We start from the raw sequence: 19,027 nt of genomic DNA, 5'->3' as shown, positions 1-19,027 counted from the left end.
AGATCTAATGTTTTTTTATTCTAATAAAATATGCTACGCGTAACTTATAAATTAAATTAGTGAAATAATTTTTTTTTGAAAAAATGGTAAAAAATATCTTTTCAATTTTAAAATAGATTTTGGCATGTTAAAATTTTTATAAAATAATCAATAATCAATACTTTTATAAGAATAGTCAGTATCACCTATTTATCATTTTGAAATTCAATAATTATTTTTTTTGATACATTGAATATTTTATTTTTATTGGTGATGTTGATTTTCTTTATTATTTTTTTTAAATTTTTAAATATATCCATTTTCCCATTTAAACTCATACAAGAGCCTGAAACTATTCGTCTGAAGAGAGATGGCTTCCATATGTCCCCTGCCAGTTCCCGCCATTTTCGGCTCAGAAACTCTCTCCATCTCCCCCTTCTCCTTCTCATTGCGATGATGGTCCACAAGTTATCTCTCTTCCGATGAAACGTTTTCTGAATACAAACTTTGTCGTTCTTTTATTTGTTGATTTTCCTTCTTCTTGGATTTTCTGGCTCAACTTCCTCGTATGGTTTCCAGGTAGTCATTGTTTTCCCATCTTGTGAGCTCGTTTTCTGAGTTCCTCTGACTCCACATTTTTGTGCTAAGCTTTAACGAATTCCGAATGGGGTTCATGGTTGTATTCCAATCGTTTATAACATCTGATTTTGAGTCACTATGGATTAATAAGAAACAGATAAATTTTCTCGATCCCGCTATTCATGCCGTATCCTGTTTTACTTGTTACAATTAGACCTTTTCCTCCTCGGTTTTAATACAGGAAGAAGTGGTAATCACTATGACATTTTGTAGTTTCATTATGTTGTCTATCACTTTTGTATTTGGCTACCGTACATCTTTCCGCCGTCTTATTTTACTTTCCATTATAGACATGTTTACACTTGCATGAGTTCTGATCGGACAAAACGAATTATAACTTACATTTGGATTTTTCAATATATTGTTTATTAGTCAGTCTACTTTCCTGCAATCTAATATTGACTAGAAGGTTCATGACTGCGATGATAATATGGGCAGTTTGCTTTACAATACATCACAGAGATTTGCATTTTATTTCTCTAACTAAAGGTTTTCTCCATTTGAATTATGTTTAATTGTTCTGAAGCCCTCCTGAGTGTGTATGCATAAACGGTGCACAATTTGAATCTTTTCCCCTTCTCTTTTTATGGCCAGGTTTCTGCGGAGAATTCCATTTTGGATCAGTTTATGTATGGTAGGATTTAAAGAATAAAAGCAAGGTACTTATGGGGCTTCATGACTCTCTTTGACTGACACCTAGGGGATACATCCAGAATTTTGTCCTTGCTGCCTGAGAAGAAATTATGTTATGTAAGAAGTGTGAATCTTAATGAGTTCTCCAGGTGAAGTGGACAGCCAAGGTGACAAGCCCCAGAATGAGGGGCTTAAATGTGGCCTTAAAGAACCAACTTTCTTGTATGGTGACTTGGATCTGTATGTATTAGAAGCAAGAAATCTTCCAAATTTGGATATGTCGTCTGAAACAATGAGAAAATGTTTCACTATGGGTAATAATTGTACTCCTCCCTTCATGAGAGCACGCAGGATAAGCACTGGGAAATATCATGTAGATACAAGTGATCCCTATGTCTCTGTCGTTCTGGCAGGGGCTACTGTAGCTCAAACTCGAGTAGTTCGTAACAATGAGCATCCTTCGTGGGATGAGCATTTTATTGTTCCAGTGGCTCACCCTGCTGAGAAAGTGGAGTTTATTGTGAAAGATGATGATGCTCTTGGGGCTGAAGTCATCGGAGCCGTAGAGATACCTATTCAAAAGATTTTGTCTGGGAATACTGTTAATGATTGGTTTCCAATTAATGGTGGGTTCTCAATTTTCACAAAGGGTACTCCTGAGTTACATATCTCTATTCAGTATAAGCCATTTGGAGAAAACCCTTCAGACAAATGTGGCATTGGAGCTGGAGAAGATCATCCTGGTATTCCTAACACATATTTTCCTCTTCGAAAAGGAGGGAAGGTGACGCTTTATCAAGATGCACATGTACCAGATGGTAAACTACCTAACATTCCACTTGATAAGGGAAAAGTCTTTCAGCAGGGTAAATGTTGGGAGGATATTTGCCATGCAATTTTGGAAGCTCACGAGCTGATATACATTATAGGATGGTCTGTTTATCACCCTGTAAAGCTTGTCAGAGAACCAACAAGACCCTTACCTGCTGGAGGAGAGCTTTCACTTGGAGATTTGTTGAAGTATAAGTCACAAGAAGGTGTCCGCGTGGTTATGCTGATCTGGGATGACAAAACTTCGCATGACCATTTTTTTTTGAAAACAGTACTTCTGATTACCCTAATGATAAAATTAAACATGATTTCTCTTTTGGAGTTCATATTGACTCTTCGAATTCTGGGCAAGTTCTATTTTCTCCACGCCAGTGGTCTGCTTTTAAACCAAATCATAGAAGATAATATTACATTGAAATACTGAAAAAAGTATGAATTCAATTGAATTTCCTTCTGGATTTTTACTGTGACCCTCAACAATTTGATGCTAGTGTAATTCTCAATAACTTGGGGCTAGGTAGACTCGTGAACGTAATTTTTATGAGTTGTGTAACCTTTTTGATTGATTGTAGATAAGGAGAGCATAGCAATGTTTTACACCTGCATCACTGAGATTTACATTATAGTTCTTCAGAAAACAATAATTGATTTAATTGAATGCAGGATGGCATCATGCAGACCCATGATGAAGAAACTAAGAGATTTTTTAAAAACTCCACTGTTCATTGTGTGCTTGCTCCACGTTATGCAAGCAATAAGCTCAGTATTTTCAAGCAACAGGTATGAAATTCTCGTGCTTACATATACACATGTAGGATGAAAATATCGAGCTTTGCCGCATCATCTCAATCATTATCTTTTTACTGAGAATTCAATCAATAGTCATTTATAAAATTGAATATTTTGGTCCAGGTTGTTGGAACACTTTTTACGCATCATCAGAAGTGTGTGCTTCTTGACACTAATGCTTGTGAGAATAAACGGAAAATAACTGCTTTTATCGGTGGTCTAGATCTATGTGATGGCAGATATGATACTCCTGATCATCGGCTCTTTGTTGATTTAGACACTGTCTTTCAAAATGATATTCATAATCCGGTATTCCCTGTAAGTGGTTATTATGCAATTGCAAAATTACATGGTTACCTTTTGCATACATGGTGAGTCATTGTTTATTTGTTGTGGGCTGCAGCGGAAGCCACATTCAACTAGGAATTAGTTATTGCTATTGTTCATATGTTGTGGATGCTTTCCAAGTGCATGCCCTATTATTTCAATTATTCAACATTTTCTTATGCCGTACATATGTGTACGAGCACATAAGAGTTCATTCATTAGTGTATTCCTACATAGGTTTTTAAGTGATATGTCATCATTTGCATCGCGTTGAAACTATCTGCATCTTGCCAAGGATGCAAAGGAGGGTAATGATAGGTTGTCCGAGCTGCCGAGCTGGAGTACAGTGGTCTAAGTAAACTGAACTCTGTTAGGATAAGTATTAACCTTGAACTTCGCAGATATAAATGTACATTCCATTAAATGTGAGTTCAGTTTTTTTTCTTCATTCCTTGTGCCTTCATTGCAGTTCTTAAACATTCAAATCAAATTTTGACGGTATAGATTAATTTATATTTTTGTACACTGTCAAATACGAAACGTCAAAATCAATCTGACAGTCGACCACCGCAGTGAACCATCCAGTTAGTGGAGGGAAAGCCTTCCTTTCAAAATCCTTGACCCTTGGCCCAAAAAAATTGATGACCCCACTTTGTGAAGGATACAGCACTATCTACTTCTCAGCCCCACTGCGCTAAAGAAAAGGACACAAAAACTACATGTCAGCTAGCATGGCACAACAAATAACAAAACTAAGGATAAAGAAAAGCCTCTCCCTCTACATGAAGCATCCTGGTTGTTGGCATCTCTAATTCTTGAATATTCATCAATCTAAATGCACCGGCAATGCAATTGGGCTTTCTAAAAGGAATGCGTAGAAAGTGTTGTGGCTTACGTATACTTCCTCCTTCTTTTACTGGAACCTTCTCCTCAAGGTCTGAGTTCATGCATCTATCGCCCAATTCCTCAGCATTTTCCCAAGTTGAATCATCTAATGAGATGAACCCCCAGTTATAAAATGTATATTTTCTGTCATTATACCAGAGAATTTTTCTGAAGAGTGTCTTTATAAACATTGGATTTTTTTTTTGGTGGAAAAAGTGTGATTAATAAATAAAAAACTATGGAACAAGGTAACAGATTTTTGGGATTCCAATTTTCTGATATTTTTGTCATTTAAGATCATTTAAAATATCCAATTTGCGGTGTTTGTCTACATTTACTGATATTCTAGCTGTTGATGTTGCTCATGAAGAGCATCAGATTAGTTGATACCAAACCGTTGTAGTCTGCAAACAAATGCTTGCCTGACTTGTTAGCCTTGCATCTAGCAGATTTTCTTTTGCCCTCTGATCTTCATGTTGCAATTTGAGGTTGCTTTCTGTTTTTCTGTAAGTCAGTGATGACATCATGACAATGTTCGCTCTCCATATATTTAGTATTTGCTACAATGTATAATTATTTTCCACATGATTTTGTTGAAGATAGAAGGAAGGTAAAATGCACGACTTGGCACCTAAAAGGCTAGAAACTGAAAAAGAAAGGTACATGGAACTTTGCTGAAGTAGACTGTATAAATTGTGTTCTATGTGATACAGTCAAATACTGGAGTACCAAGGGAACCATGGCATGACCTGCATTGTAAAGTTGAGGGTCCAGCTGCATATGATATATTGACCAATTTTGAACAAAGATGGAGGAAAGCCAAAAAGTGGCGTGAATTCAAGTTAAAAAGGGTGACGAATTGGCATGATGATGCTTTGCTCAGGTTAGACCGTATTTCATGGATTCTAACGCCATCATCTGGTGCTGCTGGCGACCAAGTTGTTCAGGTAACTGATGAAGACGATCCAGAAAGCTGGAATGTGCAGGTATAAGGGAAGTATGTTGACATTCAGTGACGTGTATCATTCTTCTTTAAAATACCTTACTAATATTATGAACAACAATAAAATGCAGGTATTTCGGTCCATAGATTCAGGATCTGTCAAGGGTTTTCCAAAGGATATTGAACAAGCTAAGGCTCAGGTGAGAATAAAATTGTAAATGTGATGGAGACTAAGATAATATGAAATGACTCAGTTTCACATTGAATAGTGTGGGATGTTTAATGAGGTATTAAGTGGATTGATTCTCTCAACTTGATAGCTAGTTTTTGGGTGAAGGTTCCTTTTTCCACTTCAGTAGCCCTCAGAACCATGCCCACTTGGCTACTTTAAGATATATAGAATGGAAAGGAAATGAAGGAAGACTAGAAGAAAATAGTGATTTTAAGATTAAAAAACTCTCCTCTTACTTTCAAGCGGTAATACAGTAGATTTTTTAAGTAGTTATTATAAAAACATGATAACTATTCTGCAAATAGCATGGAAAGGATTTTATTTCCATCTTTGTTACCAAATGTGCCCTAAGACTTGTTATCTTTCTAAGGCTTAAAAATTGTCCATAGTGTACAAATAGCATGAAAAGGGGTTCTCTTTCCATCTTTGTCCGAATCTGATCATTAACTCGTCTTGGCAGAGTGCTTTTGCATGATATTGAAATAAACCTGTTTTGGTCTTCCAGTTCTAATCCTTCTTTTCCGCAGCATCTTCTCTGCGGAAAGAACTTAAAAGTAGACAAAAGTATCCATACCGCTTATGTAAAAGTAATAAGATCGGCCCAACGCTTCATATATATAGAGAATCAGTATTTTCTGGGATCCTCATATCATTGGCCTTCGTATCAACATGCAGGTAATTTGAGGAAAACTTTTAGTATCACAGTTTTTAAAAAACATTTGTTCAGACTTTGCATTATTATACTTGCTAAATGAAGTTGCATATTTGGTTTTGTGTGATTTGTGATTTTGTATTCCTGATTGCAGAAGTTTATATAGATTAGCCTCATTACTGTTATTTATAAGATATTCGTATATTATGAATGTAAAATGCATCAGATTTAGGTGATGCATCTGCGAGTCTATTAAAAAGCACGATGCAGGAATCAGGGCATTATGAAATTAGTAGCAGCTTGAGTCCGTAATTTTCTAATAGCATTTTGAATAAGAAGGCACCAGTTATTATATTTTTATTGTTAGCTGATAGGACCCTCTACTTAAAATCAAGAAATAGAGAACAAAAAATGGGATAAATGAGACTAATCACTATATTACTGCATAGTAAGTTAGATTACAAGGGGTAGGATGATCTAAGACACATACATCACACTCTCACGCTCAAATACGCAAACAACAATGAACTAACAGTTACAAGCCCAGAAGAAATATAACACCGACCACAACACAAGGACTCTACAATGACTCTACAAACTCACAAAAGAGAACAATGCTTGCCAATCTTTCGAGAGGTTGGCACTCTCCTCCCCTAAGGGCCAAATCACAATTCAAAGTCTCCACACTCCTACTGAACCCAGGAGGACGATTTATAGGCCCCAAGAAGTGACTGTCCCATTCTCCAAAACAACCCTCTCATAGCCTTTTATCATAGTCACCCTATAACAACCCTATCTTTCTACTTCTCTCTCTAGGAAGTCAAAGTTCTGATCCACAAAAACATCTTTTTCCTTTTCATGTATTATCTTAGTTCTCTAAAAGTAGTCCTAACATTAAAATTTAGTTGCCAAATATAATTTGATGTACAGTGGTGAAGAGAAGTGGGGAGAGAGGGGGGAATTCTGAATAATACTCTGGATAATTCTCAAAAACTATCTGATACAATTATATAATAGTTAACTTTCTACCCTCCCTCACTAACGGCTATTATTGTTTACTCCTTTAATTAACACTAACACTATTAACTAATATAACTACCAAATCGTATAATTTTTACAGCTTACACATCAGTAACACTAACCACCCCCCAGGGCACCCCAAAAGGGAAAAAGAACCCTTGACCTCAAGGGTTGAAATAATGAAAGAGGGATGCTGTTTCTGCTGCTTAAAGAGTGAAATTGACAGTGTTTGGCGCTGAATGCTTATTTTATTTCATGGAATCGATTGATACATATAGGGGAAGAAAGAGTTTGACCGAATCTGATCAAATCTAAACTAGGATAATGATAGGATAATAAATCAGATAAAATATCTAACAAATCCTAAAATTATGCAGAAATATAATTGCAGGCAGTTACTAAATAAGCTAGGGTTTGCTGTAATTGGGCCTTTATTGGGCCCACTACCAACACTCCCCCTCAAGCTGGCGAATAGATATTGATCATTCCCAGCTTGCTTGTGAGTTCATCAAACTTTGCTTGAACCAGTGGCTTTGTCATCACGTCAGCAGTTTGTCTTCCGGTAGGAATGTAGGCCAAATCAATCACCTTAGCCTCAATCTTTTCTTTGATAAAATGACGATCAATCTCGACATGTTTTGTCCTGTCATGCTGCACAGGATTACTGGCTATTTTCAATGCAGCCATGCTATCACACCACATTTTTATTGGTGTAGTTTCTAACCCAAGTTCCTGCAGTAGCCGTACAACCCACATTCCTTCACAGATTCCAAGAGCTAAAGCTCTATATTCTGCCTCTGCAGAGCTTCTAGATACAACAGGTTGTTTCTTACTCCTCCATGTTACTAGGTTGCCCCATACAAAAGTACAGTAGCCCGTAGTAGAGCGTCTATCATCGATTGCACCTGCCCAATCAGCATCAGTATATACTTCAATATCATTGTCTTCTTTTGTACCAGGGTTCACCCTTTTTCCATCTGTATATATTTCCACATGCTTTTTATTCCCCTTAGCAAAGAATAATCCTTTCCTAGGTGTATTTTTCAGGTACCTAAGGATTCGGTATATGGCTTCCATGTGCTCTTTTTGAGGTTTACTACTAAATTGACTCACAACCCCTACTGCATAAGAGATATCCGGTCTGGTATGGGATAGGTATATGAGTTTGCCCACCAATTTTTGGTAACGCTCCTTGTTGGTGGCCTTCCCATCTGGTGTGATCTCAAGTTTACAGTTTAGTTCCATAGGGGTCTCAGCTGGTCTAGCTCCTAACATCCCTGTCTCCTTTAAAAGATCCATAGTGTATTTCCTTTGTGACACACTAATACCTTTAGGTGATCTAGCAATCTCCAGTCCCAGAAAATATCTCAGATTCCCAAGATCTTTTATCTCAAATTCTGCTGCTAACCTCTGTTTCAGTTCTGCAATTTCTTCAACGTCATTCCCTGTTAATACTATGTCATCCACATAGACTATTGGCACAGTAATTTTATGATTAGAGTGCTTTATAAACAAGGTATGATCTGTTTGGCATTGTGTGTAACCGAATTTTTTAATGGCACATGTAAATTTTTCAAACCATGCTCTCGGGGATTGTTTAAGTCCATACAAGGATTTATAAAGCCTGCACACCTTATTCTGATTTTCAGAGTTCCGTAATCCTGGTGGTATTTCCATATACACTTCCTCATCTAGGTCCCCATTTAAGAAGGCATTTTTAACATCTAATTGATGTAATGGCCAATCTAGATTGGCAGCAAGAGATAATAGAACATTTATAGTATTGAACTTAGCAACAGGAGCAAAAGTTTCAAGATAGTCAATACCGTAAGTTTGTGTAAAACCTCTAGCTACCAGTCTTGCCTTATACTTATTAATGCTTCCATCTGGGTTGTACTTCTTGGTAAAGACCCATTTGCTACTAACAATAGGCTTTCCTCGGGGCAAATCCACTATTTTCCAGGTCTGATTCTTAGCTAGGGCATTCAGTTCATCCTCAATAGCTGACTTCCAATTCAGGTCACATATAGCTTCATCAAAACACCTCAGGATTTCTTCTTTGTCAATATTAGCAACAAATGCCTTAAAGGATGGGTTGAGCTTGTCATAGGAGACATACCTATTAATAGGATACCTGGTGCAACTTCTCTTTCCTTTTCTTAGTGCAATGGGCCACTGTAGATCTTTGGAAATAGACTCAGGTTGTGAGTTTCATGACTCGGCCTTGGTGGTGCAATGGACTCTTCTCTGTTATCTGTTGTCCCTTCTTCTATTTCGTGAGCTGGGGACTCAAGTCTAGGATCATAGGGAGGTCTGTTGTCAAGGTTTGAAGGTAGCTGTGCAGAATTAGTGATAGACTGTTCAGGTTCAACATTAGGCTGGTCAATGGTGGGGATAGACTGAACCGGCTCATCATAGGTGGAAAGTTGATTAGTGTCGACTGGGATAGTGGACAAAGGTGCTGTTTGGGGGCCATAGCTAGGTAATGATTGGTTTTCGCAATTGGTTTCACTGATATGACCCTCATCACTAACACAAATTAGCCATTCTCTATCACTCTCCCCCTGAATGGGTGATTTGGAGTAAAAAGGAAGAGATTCCACAAATTTGACATTAAGGGTGATATAAAAACGTTTGGAAGCAGGAGAATAACATTTATACCCCTTTTTAGTGGAGGAATAACCCAGAAAAACACATTTTTCAGATTTAGAGCCTTGTTTTCCGCCCTGATTATCAAAAACATAAACTGTGCATCCAAATACACGTTTGGGAAGAGAGTTGAGGAGATGAGAATGAGGATAATGCTCTAAGAATTTTTGAACAGGAGTCTGAAATTTTAGTACTTTGGAAGGCATTCTGTTAATTAAATATGCAGAAGTAAGAATGGCATCTCCCCAAAATTTGATAGGAACATTTTTATCAATCAAAAGAGCCCTTGCTACTTCTAAAAGATGTCTATTTTTCCGTTATGTTACACCATTTTGTTGTGGTGTATGCACACAAGAAGTTTGATGGTGAATTCCATTTTCAGCAAGAAATTTTTGAAAATCCACATTAATATATTCTCTGCCATTATCACTTCGAAGAATTTTTATTGAAGTTTGAAATTGATTTTGAATAAAAGCATGAAAGTTCTTGAAGATAGAGAAGACCTCTGATTTTTCCTTCATTAAAAATACCCATGTTAGGCGAGTATGATCATCAATGAATGTAATAAACCATTTTGTATTGGAGATATTTTCAGTCCTAGATGGACCCCAAACATCACTGTGAATCAGGGCAAAAGGATGTGCAGGTATGTACGGAGTTGGCAAATAAGATGAGCGAGTTTGCTTTGCTCGATGACAAGTATCACAATGAAACTGAAAATCTTTATTGATGGAGTTGGGAAACAGAATTTTCATGTAACTAAGATTTGGATGACCTAACCTAGAATGCCATAGCATTATGTCATCATGAGACATAGCAGAAAAAACTGAACTTGAAATAGAAGAATCAACCACAGAAGTCTTAGAGTCGCCTTCTAGATAGTAGAGTCCATGACACTCCTTAGCTTTGCCAATCACCCTCCCCAAGGCTAAGTCCTGAAAATCACAGTGAAATTTGTCAAATATTGCACGGCAATTTAATTGGCAGGTGACACTTTTAACAGACATTAAATTACACTTGATCTCAGGTACAAAAAGAACATTATATAATGTAATAGTGGCTGAGATAGTGATAGTGCCGGATCCCATGACCTTTGCATATGTATCATTGGCCACTTGAACTCGGGAGTATTCAGAATCGGGCTTAAAATCAGAGAATAATTCACAAAATCCGGTTATATGATCTGTGGCTCCAGAGTCAACTACCCAAGTGTTTTTTATTTTGTGAGTAGCCAAGAAAATCATACCTGCATGTGCTAGAGTAACTTGAGGGGTCGTTTTATCACTTGTTTTATCCTGAGTATATTTGTCTAGGATTTTCCGGAGAATAGAAACCTCTTCCTGGTTCAGAAACTCACCGTCCTGCATGTTGCTCACTGTCATACCTTTACTGTCCCCTTTTGTTCGGTGTCTGGAATGAGCTGGTTTTCCATGAATCTTCCAGCAGGTGTCTCGTGTATGACCATTTTTATTGCAATGATCACACCTTAGAAATTTCTTTCCTCTAGATTCATTCTCAAGATTGCCACGGATGACCATGGCTAAGGCATCAGCGGAAGGTAGAGCTCGAGGTGTTAATTGGAGTAATGCCTTACGACTCTCCTCGTTCTTGACCATATTAAAGGCCTCTTCAAGTGAAGGGAGAGGCTTTATCCCCATAATTCTGCCTCGTATGTCCTCACAGGTGTCGTTAAGTCCCAATAGAAAGTCATAACAGCGATCCCGATCAACCACTTGTTTGTAGTATGTTTCATCGGTGTGACAGGTCCATTGATGAACATCATACAGATCGATTTGCAACCAAAGTCACATGAGTGCACTGAAGTACTGGGTTACGGTTTGCTCCCCCTGAACCAGACTACGTAGGAGCCGTTTTACCTGAATTGTAGCGGCAGAATTTTCCTTAACTGAGTACGTTCTCCTGGCCGATTCCCAGATTTCACGAGCCGAACTAGCAAGCAGGTAATTTTCGCTGATTAAGTGGCAAAACCCAGGATTAAGTGGTGGCAGTTAAAAGGAGAGAAGCGGGAGTTATTCAAAAGGACTCTTTTGAAGGAAGGGAATTGGGAGTTGCAGGGAAATGCAAACATGATGTGGGAAGAGATAGCTACAAGGGTTCGTTTGGTAGCTAAAGCAATTTTGGGAGAATCCAAGGGTCCTGGTCAAAGAGATAAGGAGACTTGGTGGTGGAATAAGAGTGTGCAAGAGAAAGTCAAACAGAAAAAAGATTGTTTTAAGGCCATACACTTGTGCAATAGTGTAGAGAACCAGGAAAAGTATCAGTTGGCTAAAAAAGAGACAAAGAGAGCAGTGAGTGAAGCATGTACTAAAGCTTATGAAGGGTTTTATCAGGAGTTAGGAACAAAGACGGGAGAAAGAAATATTTACAAGATCGCGAAGCAAAGGGAGAGAAAAAAGAGAGATCTGGATCAAGTTAAGTGTATAAAGGATGAAGATGGTAAAGTGTTAGTTACTGATGGTGATATTAAGGACAGATGGGAGGTTTACTTTTACAAGTTGTTTAATGAGGGAAGCAATTATGCGACTCAGGACTTGCAGGACTTGCTAATTAACGAAGATGATCGGAATTTGGCTTTCTACCGCAGGATACGTATCGGAGAGGTTAAGGCGGCTCTCAAGAAAATGGACAATGGAAAAGCCGTTGGGCCTGATGGTATCCCTATTGAAGTTTGGAAATGTTTGGGCAATGAGGGGGAGGTATGGCTAACCAAGCTTTTTAATGAAATTCTACGCTCTAAAAATATGCCGGATGAGTGGAGGAAAAGCATTTTAGTTCCTATTTACAAGAATAAAGGAGACATTCAAAACTGTGCAAGCTACAGGGGGATAAAACTTATGAGTCATACAATGAAGTTGTGGGAAAAAGTGATGGAATATAGATTGAGGTTGGAGACTTCTATTTCGGAAAACCAATTTGGATTTATGCCAGGGAGATCCACATCGGAAGCAATCTATTTACTAAGGGGGTTAATGGAGAGATATAGAAGTAAAAGAAGAGATTTACATATGGTTTTTATTGACCTGGAAAAGGCTTATGGTCGTGTGCCAAGAGAAGTATTGTGGAAGGCTTTGGAAAAGAAAGGTGTACGGGTTGCGTATATCAAAGTCATACAAGATATGTATGAGGCGGTAACTACCAGTGTAAGGACGCCTGGGGGGGAGACAAAGGACTTTCCTATTAAGATTGGCCTACATCAGGGATCCTCTCTGAGTCCGTACTTGTTCAACATTGTTCTGGATGTTCTAACTAAACCTGTTCAAGAAAGAATCCCTAAGTCCATGCTCTTCGCGGATGATATAGTTCTTATGGCGGAATCAAAAGAAGAGATTAACATTAGTTTGGAGTTATGGAGAAGGACTTTGGAGTCGAAAGGTTTCCGTTTGAGCAGGAACAAAACAGAATATATGCATTGTGATTTTGGAGGGAGGCAAGGTAATAGGGATTTGGAGGTGAGGATGGGAGAGCAAATTATTCCTCAAGTATCAAAGTTTAAATACCTAGGATCCATTATACAGGAGGATGGGGAAATTGATGGAGACATTTCTCATAGAATACAAGCTGGCTGGTTAAAGTGGAGGAAAGCTACCAGAGTTATTTGCGATAAGAAGGTACCTGAGAAACTTAAAGAAAATTTTATCGGACTGCTATAAGACCAGCTATGATGTATGGTAGTGAATGTTGGGCAATAAAAGGAAAACAAGAGCACAAAGTCGGAGTAGCAGAAATGAGGATGTTGAGATGGATGTGTGGTCATACAAGAAAAGATAGGATTCAAAATGAAAAGATCAGGACAAGAGTCGGTGTGGCACCTATCAAAGAGAAAATGGTTGAAAATCGCTTAAGATGGTTTGGACATGTGCAGATAAGGCCTTTGGAGGCCCCGGTGAGGAGGGTGGATCAAACAAGATGGAGTCCCATAAAAAGAGGCAGGGGAAGACCGAGAAGAACGCTGAATGAGGTCATTGAACGAGACCTCCTAATCAACAACATATCTAAGGATTGGGTTGTTGACAAAGCACGATGGCGTCGTGTGATTCATGTAGCCGACCCCACCTAGTGGGATAAGGCTTGTTGTTGTTTTTTTTTTTTCCTGGAGTCATCGAGTGCACTAACCAGGTCATTACCAAATTATCTTTGGCCCGCCATGTATCGAATTGGGAATCCTCAGTTGATGGTGGTCTGGGATCCCACGTGAGGTATTTCTCCTTGTGTCGTCCTCGAACAAACATAAGCACGTTCCTGGACCATTGTAGGTAGTTGTTCCCGTTGAGTCTGTGGGAGATAGTGATCTGCGATAGTGAATCCGACGCTGAACTCAGAGATGAAGATTGGTTCGAGGGTCGATTCGCTGCAGCATTGGTCCCGCTGTTCGAGCCATTGCCAGTCGCGGCCGAGGATGAGTTTTCCGGACCGCTGGCGGTGAAGGCTCGTGGAGTACCCATCAGCGCCGCTTTGAAGGTCATGATCGCTCTGATACCATGACAATGTTTGGCGCTGAATGCTTATTTTATTTCATGGAATCGATTGATACATATAGGGGAAGAAAGAGTTTGACCGAATCTGATCAAATCTAAACTAGGATAATGATAGGATAATAAATCAGATAAAATATCTAACAAATCCTAAAATTATGCAGAAATATAATTGCAGGCAGTTACTAAATAAGCTAGGGTTTGCTGTAATTGGGCCTTTATTGGGCCCACTACCAACAGAAATCCTAGCTTGTCTCTTCATCCAGAGGACCCTTCCACTGCACTAACACCTCAGTTATGACCTTACCCTTTTCTTCCCATTCTCTTGTTCAGAATCTTTTCTAGAACCAAGTTAGGAGGCAGAATAGGTGGATGACGCTGTTTTACCTATGGATCAGGGCATAATTTCAATAGGGAGATATGAAAAGTAGGATGAATCCTCGATTCCGGAGGAGGTTCCAATTATAAGCCACTGGACCTATTCTTTGGATGATCTATAGGGCGCAAAATATCTTGGTGCCAATTTTTGAGAACTTCTAGAGGCTGCAAATATCTGCCAATGAGGTTGTAGCTTCAGAAAAACCCATTGGCCCACCGCAAACTCGTTATCTATTCTGAGCAGATCTGGTTTTTGTTTCATTCTTTTCACAGCCCTGCTTAAATGATGTTTGACGATTGATAGAGCCTCTTCCCTTGCTGAAAATGATCTATCAACAACTTCTAGAGATGCATCTCTAGTAAAATAGGGCATAAGCCTTGGTGTTTGCTGTCCATATAGCAATTCATAAGGTGTAGCCTTTGTCGAGGAGTGAAAAGTGGTATTATACCCCCATTTAGCCAAGGACAACCACTTCCTGATATGCAATGCAAGTAATTCTCTAGACATCAATTGAACTTCAGATTGCCCATCCGATTGAGGATGGTGGGAAGAAGTTAATTTTTGTTCTATTGACGGTAAATTGTTGGTGGCAATGGTTCTTTGAAGAGTAGAAGGAGAATAGGTGAAGAAAAAAGTAGTGCACAGTGTCTTAAAAATGTAGGCAACAGTTCTCTTTAGACCTAATTTGCCCCCACCAATTCCAATCTTAGGTTGAAAATTGGGTTGTCTAGCGAATTTTTTTCAGAATACAATAAAGACTCTTGAATATAGTTTGCGATACCAAAACTCAAGCCAAGACAACAATGATTTTTACAAAATAATAATTTGACTTTATCTCTGAATGCACTCAAAGACAAAGGCAATATGTTTGATATTGTGTTTGTCATGTGTAATGTGCAAATGGACTAAGGGAGTGATGGTGAGGGGTATACATAGACTTTGAAGTGACGCTTTGAAAGACACAACATATCTCTTCAGTTAAAAGTTATAATCATATGTCGGTTTATAAACCAATATATCTTTAATAACCAAATGTTATTTAAAATAACTTATCCATGAAGAGTCACTCCTTTTAATATGTAGGATTTTTTTTAATCAGCAAGTGGTGCTTACCACACCTTTAGTTATAACCTTTCACAGGTGCTTTTAGAAACCAAATAGGTATAACCTTTGTACTCTTAGTATTATAACTCCATACGCAACTCTTCACATAAATTCACTAATGTATGAGGAAAAAAGATAGGACATGACCTTTCAAAAGACGCGTCACTTCATTTTGAAGGTATTCCAACATAATTCTCTGTTTTTAAAAAAGAAAATTTCAAAGTTTTTGTCCTTTTATATCGTCATTATTATGGTTTCAATATGTAAATTTGCATTTGAAAAACACATAATTTTGTGGATTATTTTTAAAATTTTTTTAGGGGTTATACGATGAAAGTAATTTTGCGCAAAGAACATGAATTAGCATTGACGTTATTTTGGGTGTATATATGAGGGGCCTGATAATTGAGAGGAGTGATTTTCTTAGAGTTGGGTGGAGTAACTAATTACTGTTAGATCACCAATTAATGGTCTAAATTAGTGATTACTTTCAGTTTTAACTTCTCGCCTAAAGTTAATCCAATATTTACCAGAACATTTGTGTGATAGTGTCTTTCTGATAATTGTTTTCCTTAACAGGTGCTGATAACATGGTTCCAATGGAGTTAGCTCTGAAAATTGCAAACAAGATCAATGAAAATGAACGGTTTTCCGTCTATGTTGTCATACCAATGTTTCCGGAGGGGCCTCCAACTAGTAATGCTGTGCAGGAAATCTTATTCTGGCAGGTCAGGTCATTTTTAAGTCTCTTTTTCCATTCTCTGAACTTTGAAACTTGGCAATGTTTGTTGCTTTTAGTCGCTTAAGTCAGATAATCATCATAGGCTGACTATTTTTTCTTCTTGAACTTATTATTAACCGCTGATGATCATCCATTTTGGTGATGGGTGAGAATATGATCTCATCCTGTACCTGAAAGTGGATTTACAAGTTCCATTTTCTGTTAACATAGTCTGGAGTTAAATATTTATCAATTATCACTAAGATACTCGAAATACGAAATTGAGTAGAAATTATGCAAATTTTAGGTTTTCTTTTTAGGCTGATTAAAAAATTCCTCCCCGAGATGATCATGCACGTTCTCTTCTTTCCCTCTACAAGTGGTTGGGGAATAACGAGCTCACATTTGAATGGTTGCAGGGACAGACAATGTCTATGATGTACGGCATTGTTGCGGATGCCCTTAAAAGAAAAGGTCTATCTGATCAATATCACCCCTCGAGATTATCTCAACTTTTATTGCCTTGGAAAGCGTGAAGCTCAATCCACTGAAAGTTCGATATCTATGCAAACAGCTGACCGTGCTCTGTATTATGCCAAACTACACTTTATTAGCTAAATGTGTTGCATGCAGTTGTGAAAACCACAGCTTTCATGATAAAATAGGCACAAATAGCAAACAGTTATTCATTGCTGTGTTCTTTCCTTCAGAAAACTTGGTGGGTTTGTATATAGAAATTTATGTGAACTTTTCATTGGCTTGGAATTCGATCCTTTGAAAGAAGGCAGCTTGTGATGTCATTTCGTGCAGGCTTTGCTTTTGTTATTAAACACTGAGACATGGGGAAAAGGCATAAAAAACATTGCAAATTAAGGGAACATAGAAGACAGCATTTAACCCTGGTGTCAGAGTTATGCTATTTCTGGTTTGATTTTCATTTAGTTTTCAAATTTGCATTAGGAGTGTAATGTAGAAGGATGAAAAGGTTTGGAAATTATAGATATAAGGGACAACCTTCTAACTTATAATGTATAACTACAATGATGAAATATGTTTTTGTATGATAAGTTTAAGTGCTTTGGTCAGGATCTGAGATGTTCTTTGTTAGGTACTTGGATATTAGTTATTCTGTTGGATTGAGCATGGTGCTCAGCCATCAATATTTAGATGAATGCAGGGGCCTAAAGATCCAGGAACATAGAACTTGCAAAGTAATGTTGCAAATTAAAGTTCGTTTGAATTGTTTTGGTCAGGCCAGATAAGATCATATTAAATAGAATTTCCAAGTCAACTTAACCCAGAAATTGGTGGGTTAGTCAGGCCGAGTCTTCTGGATTGACTTGTCTTGATAGTTTTTATATATGTGTCTGTTTAAAAGTGATTGAAGAAAAGTATGTAAATAAAAGATGGAGGTAATCATGATTGCTAGCTCACAATTATCTAATTATGGATCTCTATTTTATGAATTTATTACTTGATTGAATTATTTAATCTCTAAATATTAGAGGGAAAATAGGTGGACGAAATAGGGTGTAATGTTATACTCCTCCGGTCCTAATTATAAGACCCAATTGACTTATTTGAGGAGATTAAGGAAGTAAGTTAAATTGGTTATTTATAATAAATAAGTGTTATCATTTCTAAAATATCCTTGCTAATTAAGTATATTGGCTAAAACTATCATTATTAGAAGGATTATGTTGGAAAAAAATGCATAAATATAAGAGAAAAAATGGATTGGGTCTTATAATTAGGACCAAATAAAAAGTTAAATTGGATCTTATAATAAGGACCGGAGGAGTACCTTTTATTGTCTTTCCTTCTGATTCTACCCTTTTCAGACCCTGACACCTACGTTATAGTGTCAATGTTTGTGTCAGATTGGCTACACCAAAATGGCTCATATTTGTGTGTTTTTTTTTCCCTGTTTCCTCATTCAGGCATCGGTTTACAAATATAGACGTTTTATGATTTATGTTCATGCCAAAGGAATGATAGTTGATGATCAATTTGTAATCCTGGATCTGCAAATATTAACCAAAGATCCTTGGACGGTTCAAGGGACACAGAAATTGCTATGGGTGCCTATCAGCCTCAATATACATGGGCAAGAAAAAATTCTCATCCACACGGTCAGGTTAGAAGTTCCATATTCACTTTTGTACGATACCCTCGTGTAGAAAACATTGCTAGAAGTCATAACCATATCTTTGAATTCTTTGGTAGAAGATATGTTCAGATTATACAATTTCATCTTTTTATTCCTAATGATTCAAATATTCATAATGTTAACGAAGTTTTTTATTTGTTCCCTCACGAAACACCACCTTTACAACAAATTTTGTGTATGTTAACACAGTAGATGAGTCAGCATGATTCATTTTTATCTTCTTTTTTTTTTCCCCCTTGTAGTTATTGAGAGATCAACAATGATTTTGGTTTGTGTAGGTGTATGGTTACAGAATGTCACTCTGGGCTGAGCACCTTGGTGGTCTTGAGGATACTTTCAAGGAACCAGACAGCCTCGAATGTGTTCGACGTGTGAATGAAATTGCCCAGAGCAACTGGAACACATATGTATCTGAGAAAGAGAAGCAGATGAGGGGACACCTAATGCTGTATCCAGTTCAGGTTGGCAATGATGGAAGAGTCAGTGCCTTGAAAGATTGGGAAAACTTCCCTGATGTTGGTGGTAAATTCTTGGATCACACAACTCTCTTCCTGATACGCTAACCACATAATTCAGCTGTC

At 37.7% G+C, this 19,027-nt stretch overlaps 3 protein-coding genes across 3 annotated transcripts; 2 read left to right on the top strand and 1 right to left on the bottom strand.

The window, feature by feature from the left end:
• Positions 1–1,387: 1,387 nt before the first annotated feature.
• On the top strand, positions 1,388–5,769 carry LOC114756146 (phospholipase D delta-like). The gene is made up of 6 exons (XM_028945064.1): positions 1,388–2,299; positions 2,746–2,862; positions 2,995–3,189; positions 4,797–5,069; positions 5,158–5,226; positions 5,764–5,769. The coding sequence occupies exons 1-6, from the start codon at positions 1,388–1,390 to the stop codon at positions 5,767–5,769; spliced, it is 1,572 nt and encodes a 523-aa protein (XP_028800897.1).
• Positions 5,770–10,279: 4,510 nt separating this feature from the next.
• LOC114756168 (uncharacterized) lies at positions 10,280–11,519 on the bottom strand. Its single transcript, XM_028945081.1, has 2 exons — positions 10,826–11,519; positions 10,280–10,514 (listed from the first exon to the last, which is right to left on the bottom strand). The coding sequence occupies exons 1-2, from the start codon at positions 11,235–11,237 to the stop codon at positions 10,480–10,482; spliced, it is 447 nt and encodes a 148-aa protein (XP_028800914.1). The 5' UTR covers positions 11,238–11,519; the 3' UTR covers positions 10,280–10,479.
• Positions 11,520–15,367: 3,848 nt separating this feature from the next.
• Positions 15,368–19,009, top strand: LOC114756145 (phospholipase D delta-like). The gene is made up of 6 exons (XM_028945063.1): positions 15,368–15,377; positions 16,135–16,283; positions 16,696–16,750; positions 17,363–17,487; positions 18,217–18,413; positions 18,739–19,009. The coding sequence occupies exons 1-6, from the start codon at positions 15,368–15,370 to the stop codon at positions 19,007–19,009; spliced, it is 807 nt and encodes a 268-aa protein (XP_028800896.1).
• Positions 19,010–19,027: the final 18 nt, after the last annotated feature.

This window comes from Neltuma alba, unplaced genomic scaffold (genome assembly GCF_004799145.2).
Source record: "Neltuma alba isolate B1F8T4 unplaced genomic scaffold, ASM479914v2 tig00010374_pilon, whole genome shotgun sequence".
In the NCBI taxonomy this organism is placed as follows: Eukaryota; Viridiplantae; Streptophyta; class Magnoliopsida; order Fabales; family Fabaceae; genus Neltuma; species Neltuma alba.
The sequence above is the reverse complement of the archived record's forward strand: the minus strand, read 5'-3'. Positions and strand labels throughout refer to the sequence as shown.

Bases quoted from the DNA above. Each gene is read 5' to 3' on its own strand.
- LOC114756146 (XM_028945064.1), top strand. From the start codon at position 1,388: ATGAGTTCTCCAGGTGAAGTGGACAGCCAAGGTGACAAGCCCCAGAAT. The intron at 2,863-2,994 runs GTATGAAATTCT...ATTTTGGTCCAG, and splicing joins TCAGTATTTTCAAGCAACAG to GTTGTTGGAACACTTTTTAC. The intron at 5,070-5,157 runs GTATAAGGGAAG...AATAAAATGCAG, and splicing joins CAGAAAGCTGGAATGTGCAG to GTATTTCGGTCCATAGATTC.
- LOC114756145 (XM_028945063.1), top strand. The intron at 16,751-17,362 runs GTCTATCTGATC...TGCTTTGGTCAG, and splicing joins GGATGCCCTTAAAAGAAAAG to GATCTGAGATGTTCTTTGTT. The intron at 18,414-18,738 runs GTTAGAAGTTCC...GTATGGTTACAG, and splicing joins ATTCTCATCCACACGGTCAG to AATGTCACTCTGGGCTGAGC.
- LOC114756168 (XM_028945081.1), bottom strand. From the start codon at position 11,237: ATGGGGATAAAGCCTCTCCCTTCACTTGAAGAGGCCTTTAATATGGTC. The intron at 10,515-10,825 runs GTATGATTTTCT...TGTGATTTTCAG, and splicing joins AGTTACTCTAGCACATGCAG to GACTTAGCCTTGGGGAGGGT.